Source organism: Vulpes vulpes, chromosome 3 (genome assembly GCF_048418805.1).
Source record: "Vulpes vulpes isolate BD-2025 chromosome 3, VulVul3, whole genome shotgun sequence".
Lineage (NCBI taxonomy): Eukaryota > Metazoa > Chordata > Mammalia > Carnivora > Canidae > Vulpes > Vulpes vulpes.
Window position 1 is genome coordinate 97,260,284 of NC_132782.1, and position 19,955 is coordinate 97,280,238.

General features: G+C 44.6%; 1 protein-coding gene across 1 annotated transcript in view; it reads left to right on the forward strand.

The window, feature by feature from the left end:
* Positions 1-19,955, forward strand: part of COG7 (component of oligomeric golgi complex 7) — a 75,022-nt gene that overhangs the window by 47,741 nt on the left and 7,326 nt on the right. Inside the window, exons 11-15 of the mRNA XM_025983806.2 lie at positions 2,680-2,745; positions 7,313-7,499; positions 9,012-9,152; positions 14,676-14,759; positions 18,428-18,542. Coding sequence (XP_025839591.1) covers positions 2,680-2,745; positions 7,313-7,499; positions 9,012-9,152; positions 14,676-14,759; positions 18,428-18,542 — 593 coding nt within the window. The remainder of the gene's footprint in view (positions 1-2,679; positions 2,746-7,312; positions 7,500-9,011; positions 9,153-14,675; positions 14,760-18,427; positions 18,543-19,955) is intronic.

Consider the following 19,955-nt stretch of genomic DNA (forward strand, 5'->3'; position numbering starts at 1 on the left):
CAGGTGCCCCAGTACTTATTATTTCTTATATTTTTTACTGTAGGCATTCTGACAGGTGTGAGGTGATATCTCATTTTGATTTCCATTTCCCTGAGGATGAGTGGTGTTGAACATCTTTTCATGTGTTTGTTGACCACTAGTCTGTCTTCTTTGGAAAAATGTCTGCTAAGTCCTATGCTCATTTTTTTTTTTTTAAGATTTTATTTATTCATGAGAGACAGAGAGAGAGAGAGGCAGAGCCATAGGCAGAGGGAGAAGCAGACTCCCTGCAAGGAGCCCGATGCAGTACTCGATCCCAGATCCTGGGATCACGACCAAGCCAAAGGCAGACCCTCAACCACTGAGCCACCACAGGTGCCCCTCTCTGCTCATTTTTTTATTGGATTATTTGGGGTTTATTTTGTGTTGAGTTGTATATATTCTTTATATATTTTGGATATTAACCCCTCGTTGGATATATCATTTGCAGATATCTTCTCCCAATCCATAGATTGCCTTTTTGGTTTTTTTGATGGTTTCCTTTGCAAAAAGCAAAAGCTTTTTATTTTGATGGTATAGTCCCAATAGTTTAATTTCACTTTTGTTCCCTTGGCTGTGGAAACATATTTAGAAAAATGTTTTTATGGCCAATGTCAAAGAAATAACTGCTTATATTTTCTCCTAGAAGTTTTATGATTTCAGGTCTTGCATTTAAGGTTTAATCCATTTTGAGTTTATTTTTGTGTATGGTGTAAGGAAATGATTTGATTTCATTGTTTTGTGTGTAGTTGTCCAGTTTTCCCAACACCATTTGTTGAAGAGATTTATTTACTCTGTTTTTTTCCCCATTGTGTATTCTTGCCTCCTTTGTCATAGATTAATTGACCATATATGGGTGGGTTTACTTCTGAGCTCTCTATTCTTTTTTTTTTTTTTTTTTTTTTTGAGCTCTCTATTCTGTTCTGTTGATCTGTGTGTCTGTTTTTGTGCCAGTACCATACGTTTTGATTACTCCAAGATATCTTGAAATCTGGGGTTGTGGTATCTCCAGCTTTTTGTTCATCTTTCTTAGGATTGCTTTGGCTATATTCAGGGTCTCTTGTGGTTCCATACAAATTTTAAGATTATTTGTTCTAGTTCTATGAAAAATGCTATTGGTATTTTGATAGGGATTGTGTTAAATCTGTAGATTGTTTGGGTAGTGTGGACATTTTAACAATATTGTTTCTTCCAACGATAAGCATGGAATGTCTTCCCATTTGTATCCTCTTCAGTTCCTTTCATCAGTGTCTTAAAGTTTTCAAAGTACAGGTCTTTCGCCTTTTGGCTAAGTTTATCCCTAGGTGTTTTATTATTTTTGGTGCAGTTGTAAATGGGATTGTTTTCTTAATTTCTCTTTTTGCTTTTTCATTATTGTAAAAAATGCAACAGATTCATGTACATTGATTTTGTATCCTATGACTTTACTGAATTTTTTGATCAGTTCTAATAGTTTTTTGGTGGAGTCTTTAGGGTTTTCTCTATATCGTATTATGTCATCTGCAAATAGTGAAAGTTTTACTTTTTCCTCACCAATTTGGATGCCTTCTATCTTTTTGTTGTCTGATTGCTGCGGCTAGGACTTTAGTACTTTGTGGAATAAAAGTGCTAAGAGTGGACATCCTTGTCTTGATCCTTAGGGGAAAAGCTCTCAGCTTTTCCCTATTGAGGATGAAATTAAACTTTTTTTTTTTTATTTTTTTTATTTATGATAGTCATCAGAGAGAGAGAGAGAGAGAGAGAGAGAGAGAGAGGGAGAGGCAGAGACAGAGGGAGAAGCAGGCTCCATGCACCGGGAGCCTGACGTGGGATTTGATCCCGGGTCTCCAGGATCACGCCCTGGGCCAAAGGCAGGCGCTAAACCGCTGCGCCACCCAGGGATCCCTTGAGGATGAAATTAGCTGTGGGTTTTTCATGTATGGCCTTTATTATGTTGAGGTATATTCCCTCTAAACCTACTTTGTTGAGAGTTTTTATCATGAATAGTTATTGTACTTTATCAGATACTTTTTCTGTATCTATTGAGATGATCATATGATTTTTATCCTTTCTTTTGTTGATGTGATGTATCACATTGACTGATTTACAAATACTGAACCACTGTTGCATCCCTGGAATAAATCTCACTTGATCGTGGTGAGTGATTTTTTTTTTTTTTAAATGTATTGTTGGCTTCTAAATTTTATTATTTTTTAAAGTTTTTAAAAATTTATTTAAGTAATCTCTACACCCCATATGGGGTTCGAACTCACAACCCCAAGATCAAGAGTCACATGATCTTCTGACTGAGCCAACCAGGTGCCCTGAGTTTTAAATTTTAGATATGAAGTATTTCCAACCCATTTCCTTAAGGATGAAGCCCCAAAGCACCTCAGTATTTGGGAAATGTAAGATTATCTGAGACCTGTAGGACAGAACTGTGATTCCCAGCAGAGAGGCCTGCGACTGGAGGATGTTAGAAGGGGGTCGTGTTTACCTTCTCCATGAATTACTAATAAGCGAGACACATCAGGTAGACTGTTCAATGGTTAACCGCTTCTCCAGAACCCAGTACCACCAAAAGGAGTGAATAGTTAGAATGTTTATGAATGAGACAATGTTTGTCCTGTAAATGTCAACATTCCAGGTACTTGAACTTGAAGTGCTTTTTGTTTTGTTTAGGATAATAGCCACCTGTGGCGAGCTCTTACGGCAATGTGGGGACTTCGAGCAGCAGCTAGCAAACAGGTAGGCCAGAGTTGTGGGTGAGTCCCTGGGTTCTTGGCTGAGGAAGAACCTGATACAGCACACAACACAGCAATGACAACATACGGTCAAATCTGAAAGTCACATGGCTCAAGAACTGTCTGTACCTAGATATAAGGTGTCATTATTGTCATCATTAAACATTTACTAAGCACCTAAAAAGGGCAAGGCTCTGAGCGCCTTGGCAGTAGTCACAGAGTTTTGGTTAGATATGGAAGTTGCAGCCCAAGTGAGGAATCAGTACGTGTTGTCTCCAAATTATAAATGGGCTGGGTTCCCACTGCTTGTTTGTAAGTTAATTATTGGGACTCAAAGTAAATTTCTCCATAGAAACAGCATTATGGGTGGTGATGAAAGCCCATGGGGCAGCCCATGGAATCGAGATTCACTCAGCCAGCCTTCCCAGTTTGGCAGTGGAATTCTGTGGTGCCAGGGCTGGTGTGTGTAGAAGGAAGATTTCAGGGGTCAGCCCTAGGAAAAGTTTCTTTCCCTCCTTTCTCTATTCCCATATTCCCATACCTGCCAGGGCTTTCTGTTGCCCTGAAGTAGTCGGGTTCAGACTGATTTTCCCCTCAAAGGGCTCCAGCCTTCCAAATTTCCTTCCTTCTTCCAGCTAAATCTCTCATTCTCTTGGGACAGCTGATTTCTGTGTTCTCCAGGAGTTGGGGGGAAGAAGTCTATTTCGCATATTTGTCTGAGAGCCTAGCAGCAGCTCTGTCATCTCTTACTCAGATAATCCTGTATTGTCCTAGAGTAATCTGAGTGGGAGGGAGTTTCTGCCAGTGGTCCACTGTAAAATGAAAGCTGGTGGTGGGGGGGCAGCATGGGATAGGGTGTACACAGCAACATACGCACCGGCTGGGAAGTAGGGATGAGTGGTTGAGGGGTGGGGTCAGTGTTCTGAGTCAGCTGTTTCTCCTTCTGCTTTTTGTCTTTTTGTCTTCTTTCATTTCTGATCCCACACACTGTCTTCATTTTCCACAATCTCCCACAGCAGTTCTTGTTCTGGGCAATGTCTTTCCGTGGGGTAGAATGGGCAGCTACTGCTGTTTGGAACTCCTGAACAGCCCAGCACAGCAATGAATAGAACCGAAGCACCACAGTCACGTAGTGGAGTGTGTGTTAAATACTATAAATGCAATAAACATTACCCCCTTTGCCCCCGCACACACTCATGCTGACGTGTGTACATGTGCGCGCACACACACACACACACACACACACAGTGAGGGGGGCCTGTGGCGGAGGGCAAGTGGGTCTGAATTTTCAGAGGACTCCTGGGAAGAGCCAGACACGTAACATTTATGTATTTAAAAGAAAGGCATGCGGCTTCTTATTTTCTTAATTTCAGTAGTAATTATAGTCTGGTCCCAACCCATTGCAAAACTGAAAGCAGTTCACAAATATGCAAAATAAAAATGGAAGCTACTCACCCTAAAAATCTTCTCCAGAAGAAACACTATTAACATCTGCCCCCACCCCTAATGTTTATTGAGCTCTGACATTAAGGACTTTACAGGAATTGTCAATAACCCTCTTAGTGGCCAAAGAGGTAGGTACTGTTCATCATATTTTTACAGATGAAGGGACATTAAAGCATCGAGTCTGGCATGGATGATGGTAAAAGAAATGACCTGTGGAAATAGCTGTGTCTGAGGTCACGTAACCATGAGGCAGTGATTTGAACCTGGCCATCAGCTGAGCCGTCTGGAGTGTGTCACCTCCACACTTGCCCACACTGTCTTTTTCACAAATTAGCTTCCCACCCTGGACCTGGGTTTCTCTGCCTGTGTACAGCAGACATCTTTCCATATCAGGACATACAGGTTTTCCTTAGTCTTTTAATGAAGGTGAATATTGTATTCTAAAATGAGAAGGATCTGATTGGGAAGCTGAACAGGACTGTGGTAGATAAAGGATGAGCCTCTCCATCTGCATTTTGCAGCCCAGAGAAGCTGAAAATCTGACCCAAGCTTTGGTGTGAGTTGAGAACCAATTGGGCGTATCCAGGGGAGCCTCTTTAAGAGGTGACATCATTCATTCTGGAAGCATCGAGCCCGGAAAGGGAAAAGAGCGACAGTCGCCATCTGTGTTCCCATCAGGGAGGCCAGGGTGTGGCAGCTGCCTATAAAGCTTATCTTATCTTCCTGTCAATCTCCCCTCCATCTCCCCTGTGGAACCCAGACTTGGCCCAAGGACTGTGCCTTCTTGGCCCCCCCAGGTGGCCAAAATAGTAGCTCAAAACACTCCAGATTACTTCAGCGACAAGAGGAACATTGGCTTTGGGGCTCTTAAGATCACCTCCTTGCAAAAAGGGATCATTTTGTGACTTATGGGCCAAGTGCCCCTGGAGGGCTTTCTGGTGAACTAGGCAAGTCAGGTGAGATACAGGGAGTTTGCCACGGCCGCTCTGTACTTTCACGCCACCTATCCCTTATTTTTGACAGAGTGGTGTTTTCACCGGGTAAGATCTTAGTGGCAGTTTAGTGGGAACATCAGGTTTGGGAGGTCCAGTGTAAGTTTACAAGTGTCCATGGCTCGTAAAGAAGTGAATGATAACTTTCCATGAAGTGAGATGAGTTGAGGAGGCACATGGAAGTATAACGTTATCCTCTCCCTCTGTGCATTCTTACCTTCTGTCTCCCCACATAGCCATTAGCACTCCCCCGTTAATCTGTGAGCTTCTTGAAGGTGAGGACGGTTTAATTATCTGCCATCCCCAAGACCTATTTATAGCCCGCCCATTCCAGTAATGAGAAAATGTTTCTTTGTGAGTGAAGAAATCAAGTGTTCATTTCAGTAAGGTTTAGTTCATAGTACTAGTAAACACACATCCTAGGAAATCTGAGTCTGTGATTAGCTCATCTAATGGTGTCTGTCTGGATGAGGAAGAAGCTGGGGAGGAAAGTACTGTTCATTACTTAGGGTTGGAACTGTGTTTTTTTTTTTTTTTTAGATTTGGTTCTTATTTTTGAGCACACTATTCTGACATTTTAAACTGTGGTCTTTAATACTTAAAACATTCCTGACATATCTGTCTTCATTGTGGATGGCAGACTGGTGCCAGTTTCCCCTTGCTGAGAGAATAGAGGCACAAGTGGCCATGACCCTGCCAAAGGGGAGCTGATTTCCCAGAGGGCAGCTCTCAACATCTTGCTTGCCAAACGCAGGGTCACCTGCCATTGGCCAGGCCCTATGCTCAGTGCTAGGAATTCGGAGGGAAAGAACACCCTGTTTGGCCCTCACGAAGAGTGAACAGTTGAAAGTAAGGGTGTCAGGAACAGGCCACAGTTTGGCAGACAAAAGACATAGCCGAAGTCACCTGGAGGCTTAAGCGACAGGGAAGAGCGTAACTTGCTTAGTGGCAGAGGCAGGTGGCTGCTTGTGTCAGCAGTGGTTCCTGGGGAAGGCCCTGTCTCCACGGTTTGCAGGTAACATACATTCCTTGATAGGCTCACTGGACTTTTTTTTGTTTTGAAAGAGTGAGTTCAGCCTAAAAGCTGCCAAGTCCAAGGCAATTATTTTTCTTTCTTTATTTTATTTTTTAAAGATTTTATTTATTTATTCATGAGAGACAGAGAGGCAGAGACACAGGCAGAGGGAGAAGCAGGCTCCATGCAGGGAGGCCGATGTGGGACTCGATCCCAGGACTCCAGGGTCATACTGTGAGCCGAAGGCAGTTGCTTAACTGCTGAGGCACCCAGGCATCCCAAAGCAATTATTTTTCACGAGAAATTCTGGTAAAGGAGGGGCCAAGGAGTCAGCCACACTTGGGATAGAATATGATGTCTGTCCTCCTGGTTGCATATGTTCATACAGTTCTGTGCACAAATGTGTACTCTGGGTGGTCCAGCTGGGCTCAGGGAAAACAGCAGAGGATTTGCAGCATCCATCAGGGAAGGATAGAGATTCAACCCCTTAGAGATCAGTCTTCATCTAGAACCTTCTCTAGGCGTTTTTCCTCCTCAGAGAAATTGGAAAGTGCCTGCTTCTCTCAGTAGCTCTCTCTGTGGCACCTCAACCACAAAAGTCGCCTTTCTCGGGTGGGTGAACACAAACACCACAGCGGCCCAGTTGTGTGACAGGGAGTCTCGTGGCTAGAGGCTGTGCTTCCAGGCTGCCCCGGCTCTCCCAGGGCTGGCTCTCCCACCGCCACATCTAGCACCACTGGGGCTGAGGGGCTGGGGGCCCTCCATGGCTCTGTTCCCAATAGTGATGCACACAGAGCCAGAAAGAGCTACAGAGAAAAGACACAGTATCCCAGACAGGAGCAAACTGACAGCTTCCCTGTGTAGGCTGTGTGTCTTATCAGGAAGGGGACATATTCTGGTGGACCTGGAGTTAAATAGGAATTAAAAACACCTGGCATCTGTTGTCCGCCTGAGGTCCAAGCCCAGTGATGAAGGGTGTCTTCCTTTCCCTATAAATGGACTCAAAGTAATCTGCCTCATAAAGGTATCCTGGGATTTAGTAAGGAGCAAACAGAATGCTCCCAGAGGAAAGTTCTGTGCAAACAGCTCAGGGCATAATGCTCGCTTTCATTTTTCAGGATTTTGTCCACAGCTGGCAAATATCTCTCTGACTCCTACAGTCCTCGAAGCTTGGCTGGTTTTCAGGACAGTATCTTGACAGACAAGAAGAGCTCTGCCAAGAACCCATGGCAAGAATATAATTATCTCCAGAAAGATAACCCGGCCGAATATGCCAGTTTAATGGAAATACTTTACACCCTTAAGGTATGAGAGCAGACTGGTAGCATTCTTGCAAATGGAAGCTTCTTGCTTGTCACCCTTTCCCTGATCCAGGCTTTTTGGTTCAGTGTATGGGCCACAGTGTGCCCCACTGCCACTTCTCTGATTTACCTTGCATTTTAAGGAATTAGTAAACTACCCTGGATTGGAACAAATGGAAATAAAGGTGTAGGAGTTGGGACAGTGGAGCTTTGTTAATGGTGAAAGGCAAATTGGATGAGAGGCCAGACGGGCTTGTTGTACTTCCCTCCAGAGTTAGACTTGCCCGGAGGACCTCTGGCCCCACTGCAGGGATAGGCCCCTGTTACTAACTGGCAGAGAGGGGACCAGAATGTGTACTGCCTGCTAGTGGACAGAACCCACAGAGAAGGCCCCCCACCCTGCCACGGGGGAAGTGGATTCCCCCCCTGACAGCAGGAGGACCTGAGGATAAGCATTCCCTTCTGGCTGCCCCTTTAGCATAAGTTCTTAGTGTACCTACCACTGTGCTGCCCTTGACTTTGAGCTTTGGGCCCTTTGGGGTCCAGGGACAGAAGAGCCTCCCAACAAATGGAATGAGCCACCAAGCAACCTGTGAATGGCCCCAGGATCCTAAGAGTGCTGTAGCATCCTTTCTAGAACCATCCCTCTGCCCCGGTCAGGTTTGAATGTTGCCGTCTTGGTGATAGGCAGAGGAGACTTTACTGTTCCTATGGCACCAAATGCAGTGTCAGGGTGTCCTGATGGGCCTCAAGCTTCGGGGATGACTTCAAGGTAAGCCTCTGGATGTGTCTGAGGCTCCATTATTGCCCTCACACAGCCCACCTGCTGGCTGCGCTGGAGCCTGACAAATAATTCTTAAAACAGTTGTGCAGGTTCATTCATCCATGCTTCTGTGATTAGGTTAAAGCAACTCTTGTTTATCTTTATTGCTGATCTGATTTAGTTTGTTATTGTAATCAGTCCATTTATAATAGCAAAACTAAGGTTACATTTTCCATCTCTGTGCTTTCTCAGGCTGTTTGGAATTCCTTGAGACTCGTTTAGGTTTTCGCACTCTTCTGTACAGCCAGGTGTAACTGACTTGACTTCTCTGGGAATCAGACTCCTGTCCCTCACTCTTGTTCTTACCTGGCACTTGAGATCATTTTCTCCCCCTTTCTCTATCCCTGAAGGACAGTCCCCACTTAATTGTTGCTAAACCACCAGCCCAGGAGCTTGCATCAGAATCAGTTAACAGATGCATCAGAATTGCCTGGAAAAGGAGTTAAAGACATGGCATCCTGGGCTCCAGACCCCTTGCTGGTCTCTGATTCAGCAGCTCCGAGGTGGAGCCTGTGCACCTGTAATCCAGCATGTTCTGCAGGGGGTACCAGAGCATAGCCCTGCTTGGGAGCCACTATCATACGGACCCACCCCCTCACTGTCTTCCTTTCAGCAGCTTTTGAAAATGTTGAACTAGCTAATAACCTTGGGTAGAGCCAGGCCCTAACGGTCTTTTGCATTTTTTCATCTTAGGAAAAAGGGTCTAGTAACCACAATCTGCTGTCTGCGTCTCGCATAGCGCTGACTCGGCTTAACCAGCAGGCCCACCAGCTGGCTTTCGATTCCGTTTTCCTGCGCATCAAACAGCAGCTGCTTCTGGTTTCCAAGATGGACGTGAGTTTCCCATTGACCATAGATCTCCCTCTGGGTGCTGCCTCCTTCTTGAGCACTTTTGAGCATGAGTACCCGCCACCCCCAACCCCCAGGAGCTTTAAGAGGAACAGCTCTAACTCTCCAGGCTGGAAGTCCCACCATATAGACTCACTGTTCCCTTAAAACTTAACTGCTTAGCAAGAATTTCTTATCTTAATTGGAGTCACCGTGATGCTTTACTTTCATCCTGCTTCTTGGGATTATTATTATTGCTTGATTAATTTTCACCACTTGGAGCAGCTGTGCCTTCACAGGAAGAAGTGAGGGAGATTATGTGCCACCGGATAGGTTGGGGCGGGTTGGGGCATTCTTTCCGTGAGCATTGGTTTTGGAATTGGAACTTCACCAGGGAGAGTACCTTACCAGATCTGATATGGTGATTTTGATGGGGGTTTGAGGGGTTCTGCTGTGTTCTGTCCTTGATGCCTTTACTCTGGCTATTCCTGGGGTGCCTCGTTTCCCTCACCTTGCACCCTTTGCTGCTTGTCCTGACTCCTTTCAAGGGATTACCCATCAGTCACTTCTCTGCTGGCTCTGACTTCCACAGGTCTGGTCTCCTCACCACCATTTAGATTTCTGGGACAAAATTTTGAGAAAGACCCAGTTATGGGCCTTTTATAGCCAGGAGATCCTTTTCGGAAGCACCAAGAGCTCGTGGAACATGATTACACGTTGTTTGCCTCCTGTTGTCCTCTAGAAAGCATATGAGACCAGGGCTCGAGGGCCACTTACTCCTTCACTGTATGACCTGAGACCTCAGAGTCTGCAGATTTCTCTGGATCTCAGAAGCCCCATCCATGAAACAACGGTGTTGGACTAATGATTTCAGAGTTCCTTCTACCCCCCAAATTCCGGGATTTTCATTCATTATAATTTTCCTGCAGAATGCCATGGGGCTACTGCAGTCAGATTCTGCATTTCTGTTGTAGAGGTGGTGGTGGTGGTGGGGGAGCTGGAGGAGAGCCACTTCTGTCACAGCGCAGCAGAAGGGATGTCCCTGACATGGTCCCATCGCATCACGCGGCTTCCCATGAAGGCCTCATCTCATTAGATGGAGACACACTGATTCTGACCATGCAGATGTGAAGATTACATGACATTTCATAGATGATAGAACTTAGCCTTGCAGCGGCCACGGAGCAGATGCTTTATAAGGGCTGGCTTTCTTCTCTGTGAGTCTCATTTTTAAAGAGGAATGACGTTTTTTAAAATAAAAATTGCACATATTCGTTTTCAGAAATTCAGGCAGTCCGGGATATTACAGTGAAAAAAGCAATAGATCCTTTCAGAATCCCACAATATAGAAATCTGTGTGAACATGTGGTGCTCACCCCCCAGACACCTCTTCCTGCCCTCTGCCAGAGGTTGGAGGGGCACCAGGGGATAGATGGATCCATAGAAGAAGTGGAACTGTCCTATACATGCTGGTTTTTTTAAAAAAACAAAACAAAATGTATACAATATAACATTTATTTGAACTTGACTAGAAAAGGAAGAGAAAGGAAGTGAAACCAAAGGGATGGTGGAACCTGGGATAATAGGTTCTTCCCTACAAAAGAGCAGCACCCAGAAGATCTCTCCGAAGTTGCACAAAAGGGATTATGAAAACCATTAAGAGCCTGGGGTCATTGTTTTTGGTTGGTCACACTTCCATTTTACATAGCTGCTGGTACTGATTGAGCAGCTTTGAAAGATGTGAGGGGATTAGCATTCTTTATATTTCCCGTCCCCATTCCCCCACCTCCAGAGCTGGTTGCTTTTATTATTTTTCTTCTCTTAGAGCTTAAAAAAAATTTTTTTTTGAACTCCATCCAGCAATTTTATTGCCAGTAGTAATATCAGTGTAGCTGTTTTCAAAATATTTCACGTGTATTATAGGATAACACAAGTGATTTGTGGGAATGTTTATAATCAGGATCTTTTTTTTTTTTAACCTCTTTTTTTTATTCCAGTATAATTCACATACACTGTGAGTGTCAGGTATACAATATAGTGATTCAACGATTCTGCACCTGATTCAGTGCTTGTCATGACAAGTGTACTCCTGATCCCCTTCACCGGTTTCCTACATTCCCCCCTCCCCTCCAAATCCTAACATCTTGACCTTCTGTTCTGGAAGCTCAGTTCTTACCACTGCTCTTCCAGCCCCACTTCTGCGTTTCAGAGCTCACTGGTTGGTTGGACTCTTGTTGCTAGAATCCCTAGACCTCCCCAGGCCTCGCCATGACACCGACGGGGGGGCCCTGGGAATGGAGGCGGGCAGCTCAGAGATTAGGAAGAGCTCTCCCAAGTTGCCAGCAGGAAAGCACACAACACAAAGGCAAGCACTTTAGCCTTACGGATTTGAAAAATTAAACCCTGGTCATTCAGTGTTTGCTTTTAATGTTTGCCAGTGAATTGTATTCCCCTTTCACATTTCAAGAATATCAACCAACACTATATTCCATTTCAAAATTGACTGTTGACGTTTGCCCACATTATCTGGTGACAGATGGGATAGAAAAGCCCATATGAAGGAAATTTTAAATACATTTTGAACAATTAAAACATAACCTGCAGCATTTCCCTGTTACCCTGCTTGCTAATAAGCACCTCCCTAGTTTGTCCCACCATCCACCGTCCCTTGTTCCAAACTGTGTTCCACTGTGGCCATTCTCCCCCTCTGCCCTCTGCTTGACCACTCTCCTCCTGCTCCCCATGGAGCCTTCCCAGGGCCTCTAGCCCCGCAGTGCTCATTCCCTGTATGTGCTGGGGGACACTGATCTTTCCCTGCCGCTCAGCCCCTCAGTGTTGCTCCCATTCTTCTGGGCATCGTCCCTCTCCCACCAGTCTGCCTCCTTGGCCTGCGAGTCTCTGCCCCATCACCACAGCTCTCTTTGGCAATAATCACTATTGCATTATTCCTTCTTCTTAAAGAGGTCTCCCATCCATTTCCATGGCCCTGTTCTCGTTGAGGCATCTCCTTGTCTCCCAGCTGTTCCTGGAACTTTTTGTTTCCTCTCCCTCAATCCTCCCAAGTTGCTGCATTAATCTTCATAAAGCACCACTCTGATTTTGTCCCCCCCCCCCCCCCCATGTAGGACCTTGCCTGGCTCCTCAGGTCCAGTATAATAGTCTATCTTTAAAAACTTTATTAGGGAAGTTTCTGTACATATGCAGGAGTAGAGAGAAGAGTATGATGAACCCCATGTTCTCATCACTTCTCTTCAACATGATCAACTCCTGGCCGTCTGTCTTGTATATATCCCATCTCTAAAGTATAACAACTCTAAAAATAATCATAGTACCCAAATCACCCATGAGTTAGAAATGATTACTTAATATCATTAATCAGTGTTCAAATTTCCAGTTGTCATAAAAGTCATAATTTCACTGTTGCGGTCAGGATTCAGGTTCATTCTGCATGCTGGGATTGGTCAATGTGTCTTTTTATGAGCCACAGGTCACCTTTCTATCCCCTTCCCTCCATTTCCCTCTCTTCTTCTCTCTTCCCCTTCTCTCTCTCTCACTCTCTTACGATTTATTTGTTGAAAATAAAGCCCTTTCTTAGCCCACTGTTGAGAGATATGCATTCCCCTTCTGGTCTTCCCTCTCTGCACCTCAGGCATCCTGCAGCCCACTCCTGTAATCACCCGGAGCCCTCCCTCCTCTGAACTCTTATGGTATCAAACTCTGCCTTTGTCTCAATCTCCCAAGTAGTAGTCTGTGCACATGTGCATGGTGGGGAGGGACCCCTGTTGGGGTATATAGCAGGGGAGTGTGTCAGGGGATCTTGGTTTGTAAGATTGAGTCTTACATTTCTTTTCTTTTTTTCTTTTTAAAGAATTTATTTATTTATTCATGAGAGACATGGAGAGACAGAGGCAGAGACACAGGCAGAGGGAGAAGCAGGCTCAAATGCAGGGAGCCTGATGTGGGACTCGATCCCTGGACTCCAGGATGACAACTTGGGCTGAAGGCAGGCGCTCAACTGCTAAGCCACTCAAGTGTCCCAAGTCTTATATTTCTTTGTCTCCTCTCTACCAAGCGGGACACGAGGCTCTGTACATCATGGGCACACAGTACATATGGGTGATCACAGTGTTTCTTCTCCATGGGGTGGGAGGTAACTGAAGAAAATTAGGCTATTTTGAAGCAGAGGAGGATTCTCAAGCAAGAACAGGAGTTTAGAAAACCCAGGTGGAGGTGGGGAAGAAAAGAACTTGTCTCAAGCAAAGAATATTAGAATTGAGCCGGTGCTGGGGAACATGGGGAGGGCAGCTGAGGCTTAGGCTGGGCCAGGAGCCCAGAGGTGGACGTGGTCATTACATTCCCGGAACGTTGCTTAAAGGATCAAGCAACCAGATGGCATCAGGTGGCTGCAGAGAACAGCTACAACGTGACCTGGGAGTCACTCCAGGAGTACAGCCAGAAAGAGCCTTGTTTTCCAGGCTGGCTCTAGGGTGACTCAGGTTGGAATTAAGAAACTAGATTCGTGCATGAAGGTGTGCCAAGCTGAACTCCGTAACCACACACGTGCTGGTAATTTGCCTGATTCTTGAGAGACTGCTGGGAAAGCTCACACAGTGATACCATAGACATTCCCATTTTATTTTTTTAATTTTATTTTTAATTTTTTAAAGATTATACTTATGCATTTGAGATAGAGATACAGAGAGAGAGAACACAAGCAGGGAGAGAGGCAGGGGGAGAAGCAGACTCCTCACTGAGCTGGGAGCCTGATGTGGGACTCGATCCCAGGACCCTGAGATCATGAGTCGGATGCTTAACCATTTGAGCCACCCAGGTGCACCGACGTTCTCATTTTAAATGTCAGAAGGAAGAGCATCTCCCCAGACAGAGGGATCACAGGGGACAGAGGGTCCCAGCTGGTGGGGTCTGGAGGTTCCTTCCCTTCCCTTTCCCTATGAGCTCTGAATCAGTTGAGAAATAGGTGCAGAAATCAGAAAGAAATAAAAGCAGTAAATAGTATGAGTGAATATGGTTTGGATATTCCTGCAGCCAGAAAGGGCTGCCCAGGCCTCCCTCCCAACGTAGGTATTTACATGGGGCCTCTGTGGAGGATTCGGGGCGGTCCTAGTCTCTAGAGTGCTGAAGACCCAGGAGTCAGGCTAGCTGTGGCCCAGCAGCTCTTAAGCCCGTGTGCCCACCAGACTGAAGAAACTCGGACCATGAGACATCCATCTTCACAGACCGAGTGGGAACAACAATTCTCAGCAAATAGTTCTATTAAGAAGGCAGGAGCTCCTGTTTAATGTATCTGCAGGAATCCAGAAAGAGAAAGAACTATTTTCTCTATGGCAGGCTTCAGGGTGATGACTTGAGAAATACCTCGTCTGTTGAATAGTGATGATTCCCAAGGCTGTCTCCAACCAAAGACACCTGTAGGAATGCTGCATTCTCTGAGTATTTTCCTGTGTGTGGCACTTTCCGGGGCCCCCTGGCTTCTGTGACCTTGATTGCTTTCTCTCCTTTCTGCCCTAGAGCTGGAACACAGCAGGCATTGGCGAGACCCTGACCGACGACCTGCCTACCTTCAGTCTCACTCCCCTGGAGTACATCAGCAATGTAAGGGCTTCTGGGGGCTTTTCTCTGGGGTGGTTGTAGCAGTGTCCACCGTGCCTTGCCTTTTGATTCTGGCCCTTCTGGGAAAGTAGTCATTACCACGTTTGTGCTGTCTGAACCTTTGCTTTTGGGTAGCTGTCTTCTGTTACCAGGGCTTTAAGCAAAGGCAGCTGATGCCCTTATTAAATCAACTGACAACACAAGCTAATTTTAAAACCTTAACACATTCATACCCCTCCTCCATCTCTCCAGATGGGAAGTGTGACCCCCACCTCAGGGCATCACAGCCTGAATGCACATAGGAAATTCCGATTTGGAAGGACAGGAAGCAGGGGGCCAAATTCTTCTTTATGACTTTTCAGAGGAATACTGTAGATGTAGTTCTGAATTCAAATTCAGCCAATGTTTTAATAACACCTACCCTGCCCCAGGCCCTGTGTGATGTTTTCATGTGTAATTTCACAGCAGGAAAGAAATCCCTTAAGGACTATAGTTACAGAGGCTCCATATTAAAGAACAGAATTAACCCTGCTGGGAAACAGAGAACTTGGAGTCTTTTCCGCCTTCTCCATTCACCCCTGGGAGTGGACAGTTCCCCAGACGCCCGCATGTGGCCTTTCTTTTCACTCCTGCCTGCAGTCTAGCTCCTTTGCCCTTAGATGTCAGTGTGCATGACAGGCACCAGGAAGGAGTAATGTACTCCAAACACAGGTACCTCACACTGCGGGAGATTTCTGGCATTCTCTAGGGTGATTCTGAGATAAGCAATTTTTGCCTAAGGCTGTCACTTTAGAATCCACTGCTTTGTAAGTTATGAGTCTATTGTAAGAGATACAAAGGAATTTTAAAAGTAACTAGTGTACAGCTAGAAGTGTCCAGTGATCCCACTGGCGGCAGCAAAGAGGATGGCATTGTTCTCTCTGTTCGTTGGGAGCAGTGTCAAGTTCAAAATGGCAATCACTTTCCTCCTGTTTTCCAAGGCAGTACCTGAGAACCTGTACTGATGAAGCTATTAAGATGTAGGTTGGGTCTTACAACCAATGGGAATAATCTTATTTTTAGAACTGAAACATTGTAGTACAATCTAAATTGATTCAGGAAACGATGTTGCTGAAGGGACCTGAGAGGTTATTGAATGATTTCACAGTTGAGGTAATTGAGATGTGGAAGAGTAGGGGAGGCCCAGATTTGTTTCCAGGCCCTTTCCCACCTACCATGGCACCCCCCACCCCCAACCAGTTAGGGATTGTGCCTGGGGGCTGATGACCTGAACTCAGGAAGTGAGCACTTATCAGACACACGCTGTGTGTAAGGACAGTGTGAGGCTTTTATCAGTGTCGTGAGATAGTGCGTGGCCTAGACAGAATTTTATCTTGATAGCAACAAAGTGAGCTGGTTGGTGGTAGCATTTCACAGGCAAGCAGCAAGGCTGTGGGGGGGTGGTAGAGGGACCATTTATCCCGCAACCGCTCTGTTAGGACACCAGGTGCTTTATGCGTGTATCATATGACATTAATTTCATCCTTGGCACAGCCCTTTGAAGTGAGTATGAGGTTGGTCATCCTTCTGTCAGAGATGGTGACACCAGGAAGATCCCACAGTGGTAGAGCCAGAACTCAAACCCAAGTCCATCTGACCACAAAGCTCTTCATTTTTCCTGTGTCACTGAGCTTACCCAAACAGGATATCAAGGAGTATTTATTGAATATGTGGGAATAGTAGACAAATAGCCTCAGGCGCGATGGTAAGCATCCCTTTCCAAATTGGTTTCCAAAAGATGAACATAGAACTCCCAAGAAAGACCAGGGGTCATGGAATCTGTCTAGGAACCACAGCAGTCTCCACAGGCTCCACCAACTAGCTGAAGTCCAAGATATCAGATGATTGAAATTTTGCACTTAAATGACACTTCACCTCTTTGGTGAACGCCCTCTCCCACACAGAGCCTCGTGGGCATTTTATAGAAGGGCGAAATAGGAGAAAATGCTTTGGAAAAAAAAAGAAAGAAAACTGAAAAAACAACATAGTTGCAAGGTATGATGATCCTGACGCTTCATTTCAGGCAAAACTGGGTGAGTGGATTTAGCTAGAATGTTATGACTACAGTCATGAAAGTCGTACCAAATAGGAGTATGCCTGGGGTCCTTGCACAGAGTAGGTATTCAGGAAGTACCTGCCATGTGGAATTAGAAGGGAGAGATCCCAAGCCCAGAAGCCAGCTCCTTCTCTTTCTCTGGTCTTGTGGAAAAATGATGCATTTGTTGCCATTTTTAAGCTGAATTGTACAGTGGCATTTGTTACTAGTGAGGAAAGCAGCCCATGTGCCTAATTTGAGTAAGAGATTATACCAAGTTAAATGAAAAGAAAAAAATGCTGATTTCATTTATTTTACTATCTGTGTACCTCCTTAAAGGGAGAGCAAACTAACCATTTTGTTAGCATGATGGATCAGAGGATGTTGAGACTTACTACAACCAGCCCACATCCAATGTTTGGAAATGTTTGGAATCTCCTTCTGTGCTGGGAGATTTGGGGAGTCTGCCACCATGTAGATGTGTATGAGGCCAGGAGGGTAAGATCTTACTTGGATAATCTTTGGACTTTCAGTTTGCAGAATCAGTATCAACTCTAAGTTCAAACATATGGAATAAATATAGAACCAAAAAGAAGCAGCAATAGGCTCAAAGATCTTTTTAAAAAACAAAAACAAAAACTAAAGCAGTATGTTGTTGTAATCTGAAAATCAATTTTATTTTGAAACAAAAATGTACACTTAAAATGCAAAACAGTTATGAATTTTAATAGAAACTGGCATCTAAAGTATACCCATAATGGCCAAGTCATGTGCATCTGATAAATACATGATAAGCATTGTATTATTTGTGGGCTCATCCCAAATGTTTTGTAATCCTGTCTTTTCCAATTCCCCATTAGCCAAGAAGGTGTTGTCGATCTCTATTTCTTGAGTTTGTATTATGAAAACAATACAGTTTTCCATACACATTAATTTATAATTATTAATGGCTTTTTTTTCCCAACAAAATTCCTTCTTTCTCTTAGTTAGATAACTTCTAAAGGAGAGACCCACAGCCAAATCCAGAAGACAGGATTTGGATTCTTAGTTGGCCCTGCACTTGTCAATGTTAGCATCCTACTGGTTTTGCATCTATGAATAGTAATAATTTATATTTATTTGTGCAAGTGCTTATTGGTGTCCATTACCTCATTTGAAGTAAAGATTGCACTGAATGCATTCCAAGAATAGTGGAGCCATTAGTGTGAGGATGAATCTGTGATACACATGCAAATTGCCATTGATTTTTTGAAGGTCCCGTCATAGCAGTATTAGCACACATGGGAAAGATCAGAGTTGGGATCGCCCCAGGTCACGTGCTTTTGTTTGTCCTCTGTTTGCCTTCTTTTTTTTTTTTTTTAAGATTTTACCTATTTATTCATGAGAGACACGCAGAAAGAGGGAGAAGCAGGCTCAGTGCAGGGAGCCTGATGTGGGACTCGATCCTGGGACTCCAGGATCATGCCCTGGGCTGAAGGCAGGTGCGAAACCGCTGAGCCACCTGGGCTGCCCCTCTGTTTGTCTTCACATGAATATACTGCAGAAATAATTAGCTGTGTGTGGCAATGTGGACTGAAAGTGCTTTCCTGTGTTTCAGATTGGGCAGTATATCATGTCCCTCCCTCTGAATCTTGAGCCTTTTGTGACTCAGGAGGACTCTGCCTTGGAGCTGGCTCTGCACGCTGGGAAGCTGCCCTTTCCTCCTGAGCAAGGTGAGAGAGGCTTGCCTGAAAGCCAGGAGGGGTTTAGCTGGAGCTCCCTGATCCTTAGCACACACCTCTCTCCAGACTCCCACTGAGGGAATTGTTGAACATCTAAAATAGGGACAGGAAAGATGGGGTCCACCTTTTATACCCCCTGAGGAACTTTTGCAGGACAGAGCAGATTAGAGAGAGGGCCTCTGGACCCTCTCACTGTATGCGGAGCATCCCTGGGGAGGAACTCAGCTGGGGAGGCAGTGGCAGAGCCAGGGTTACACAAGCTCTGGGGGCAAGAATCCCACCAGGCCAGTGCGAGCTTCCTCTCTGTGGACCACGTGCCAAGTAAAGCAGCATCCAAAAGAACATAACTTGTTATGACAAGTTATGTTAGGACAAACATAAGCTCATCACCATGGAGGTGACGTTTCCTATCCAGATGCCTCTGGCCACAGCTTGTTCTCAGCTCCCTAATGCTTCTCAGTCTCTAAACTGACAGGGTGAAGATATAACAGATTAAAACTTTTCCTTTTTCTCATTATCTGGGCCCAGGTTTGAATAGGGACCACATACTTTCTGATCCAAAGTCATCTTATTCCTAATATGGGATATTCTAGGCCTTCCTTTGTAAGGCTGAGCAAACAGAAGAATCACATGGTATATAAAAGATTTCAGCAGCTTACTAAAAGGTGCCACACTGAAAATAAAATCACATTGGCTAAAAATAAAGGGATGTGAAAAGGCATCCCATGTAAATCCAAAAAAAGAAAGCAAGGTGATGAAGTTGAATCAGAGCAAAAGATAAAAGCCAGGCCAAAGTGACCCGTTATGTTGATAAAAGGCAGGTTCCGCAGCAAGCTTCTGACAGATAGATATACTTACATGTCAGATAACACAGCACAGCTTCTGAACAAGAAGCTGCCAGACATAGACTGAGAATTCTCTTGCCAGTTAATTATGCAAGTAAAATAATCATAACTCTATGAATGTCCATCCCAGCATTGTTTATAAAAACAAAACATTGAAAAGAAAAATAAATGTGAAATTGTAGAGATTGGTTAAAACTTTTTGATATCCATATAGTGAAATGGATAAAAGAATATTATAAAATTGTAAAAGAATATTGTAAAATATATTTGATGACTTATACAGAGAATCTCTTCCGTATGTGCCCCCACATATAAGGATATTCACGGTGACTTGCAAATAGCCCCAATCTAGCAGCAACTCAAGCGTCTGTCCACAGTAAAATGGATATGTGCTTTATGATGCACTCAATGAAATGCAGCATTAAGACTGAATGAGCTGCGGTGACACATGAATGATTCTCACCCTTTCATTATTGAACAAAGAACTAAGAAAGAATGCTTATAGCCAAGCCAGAGGACAAGGTGGGGGAATGCAGACATGGCAAGAAGCTTCAGAGCA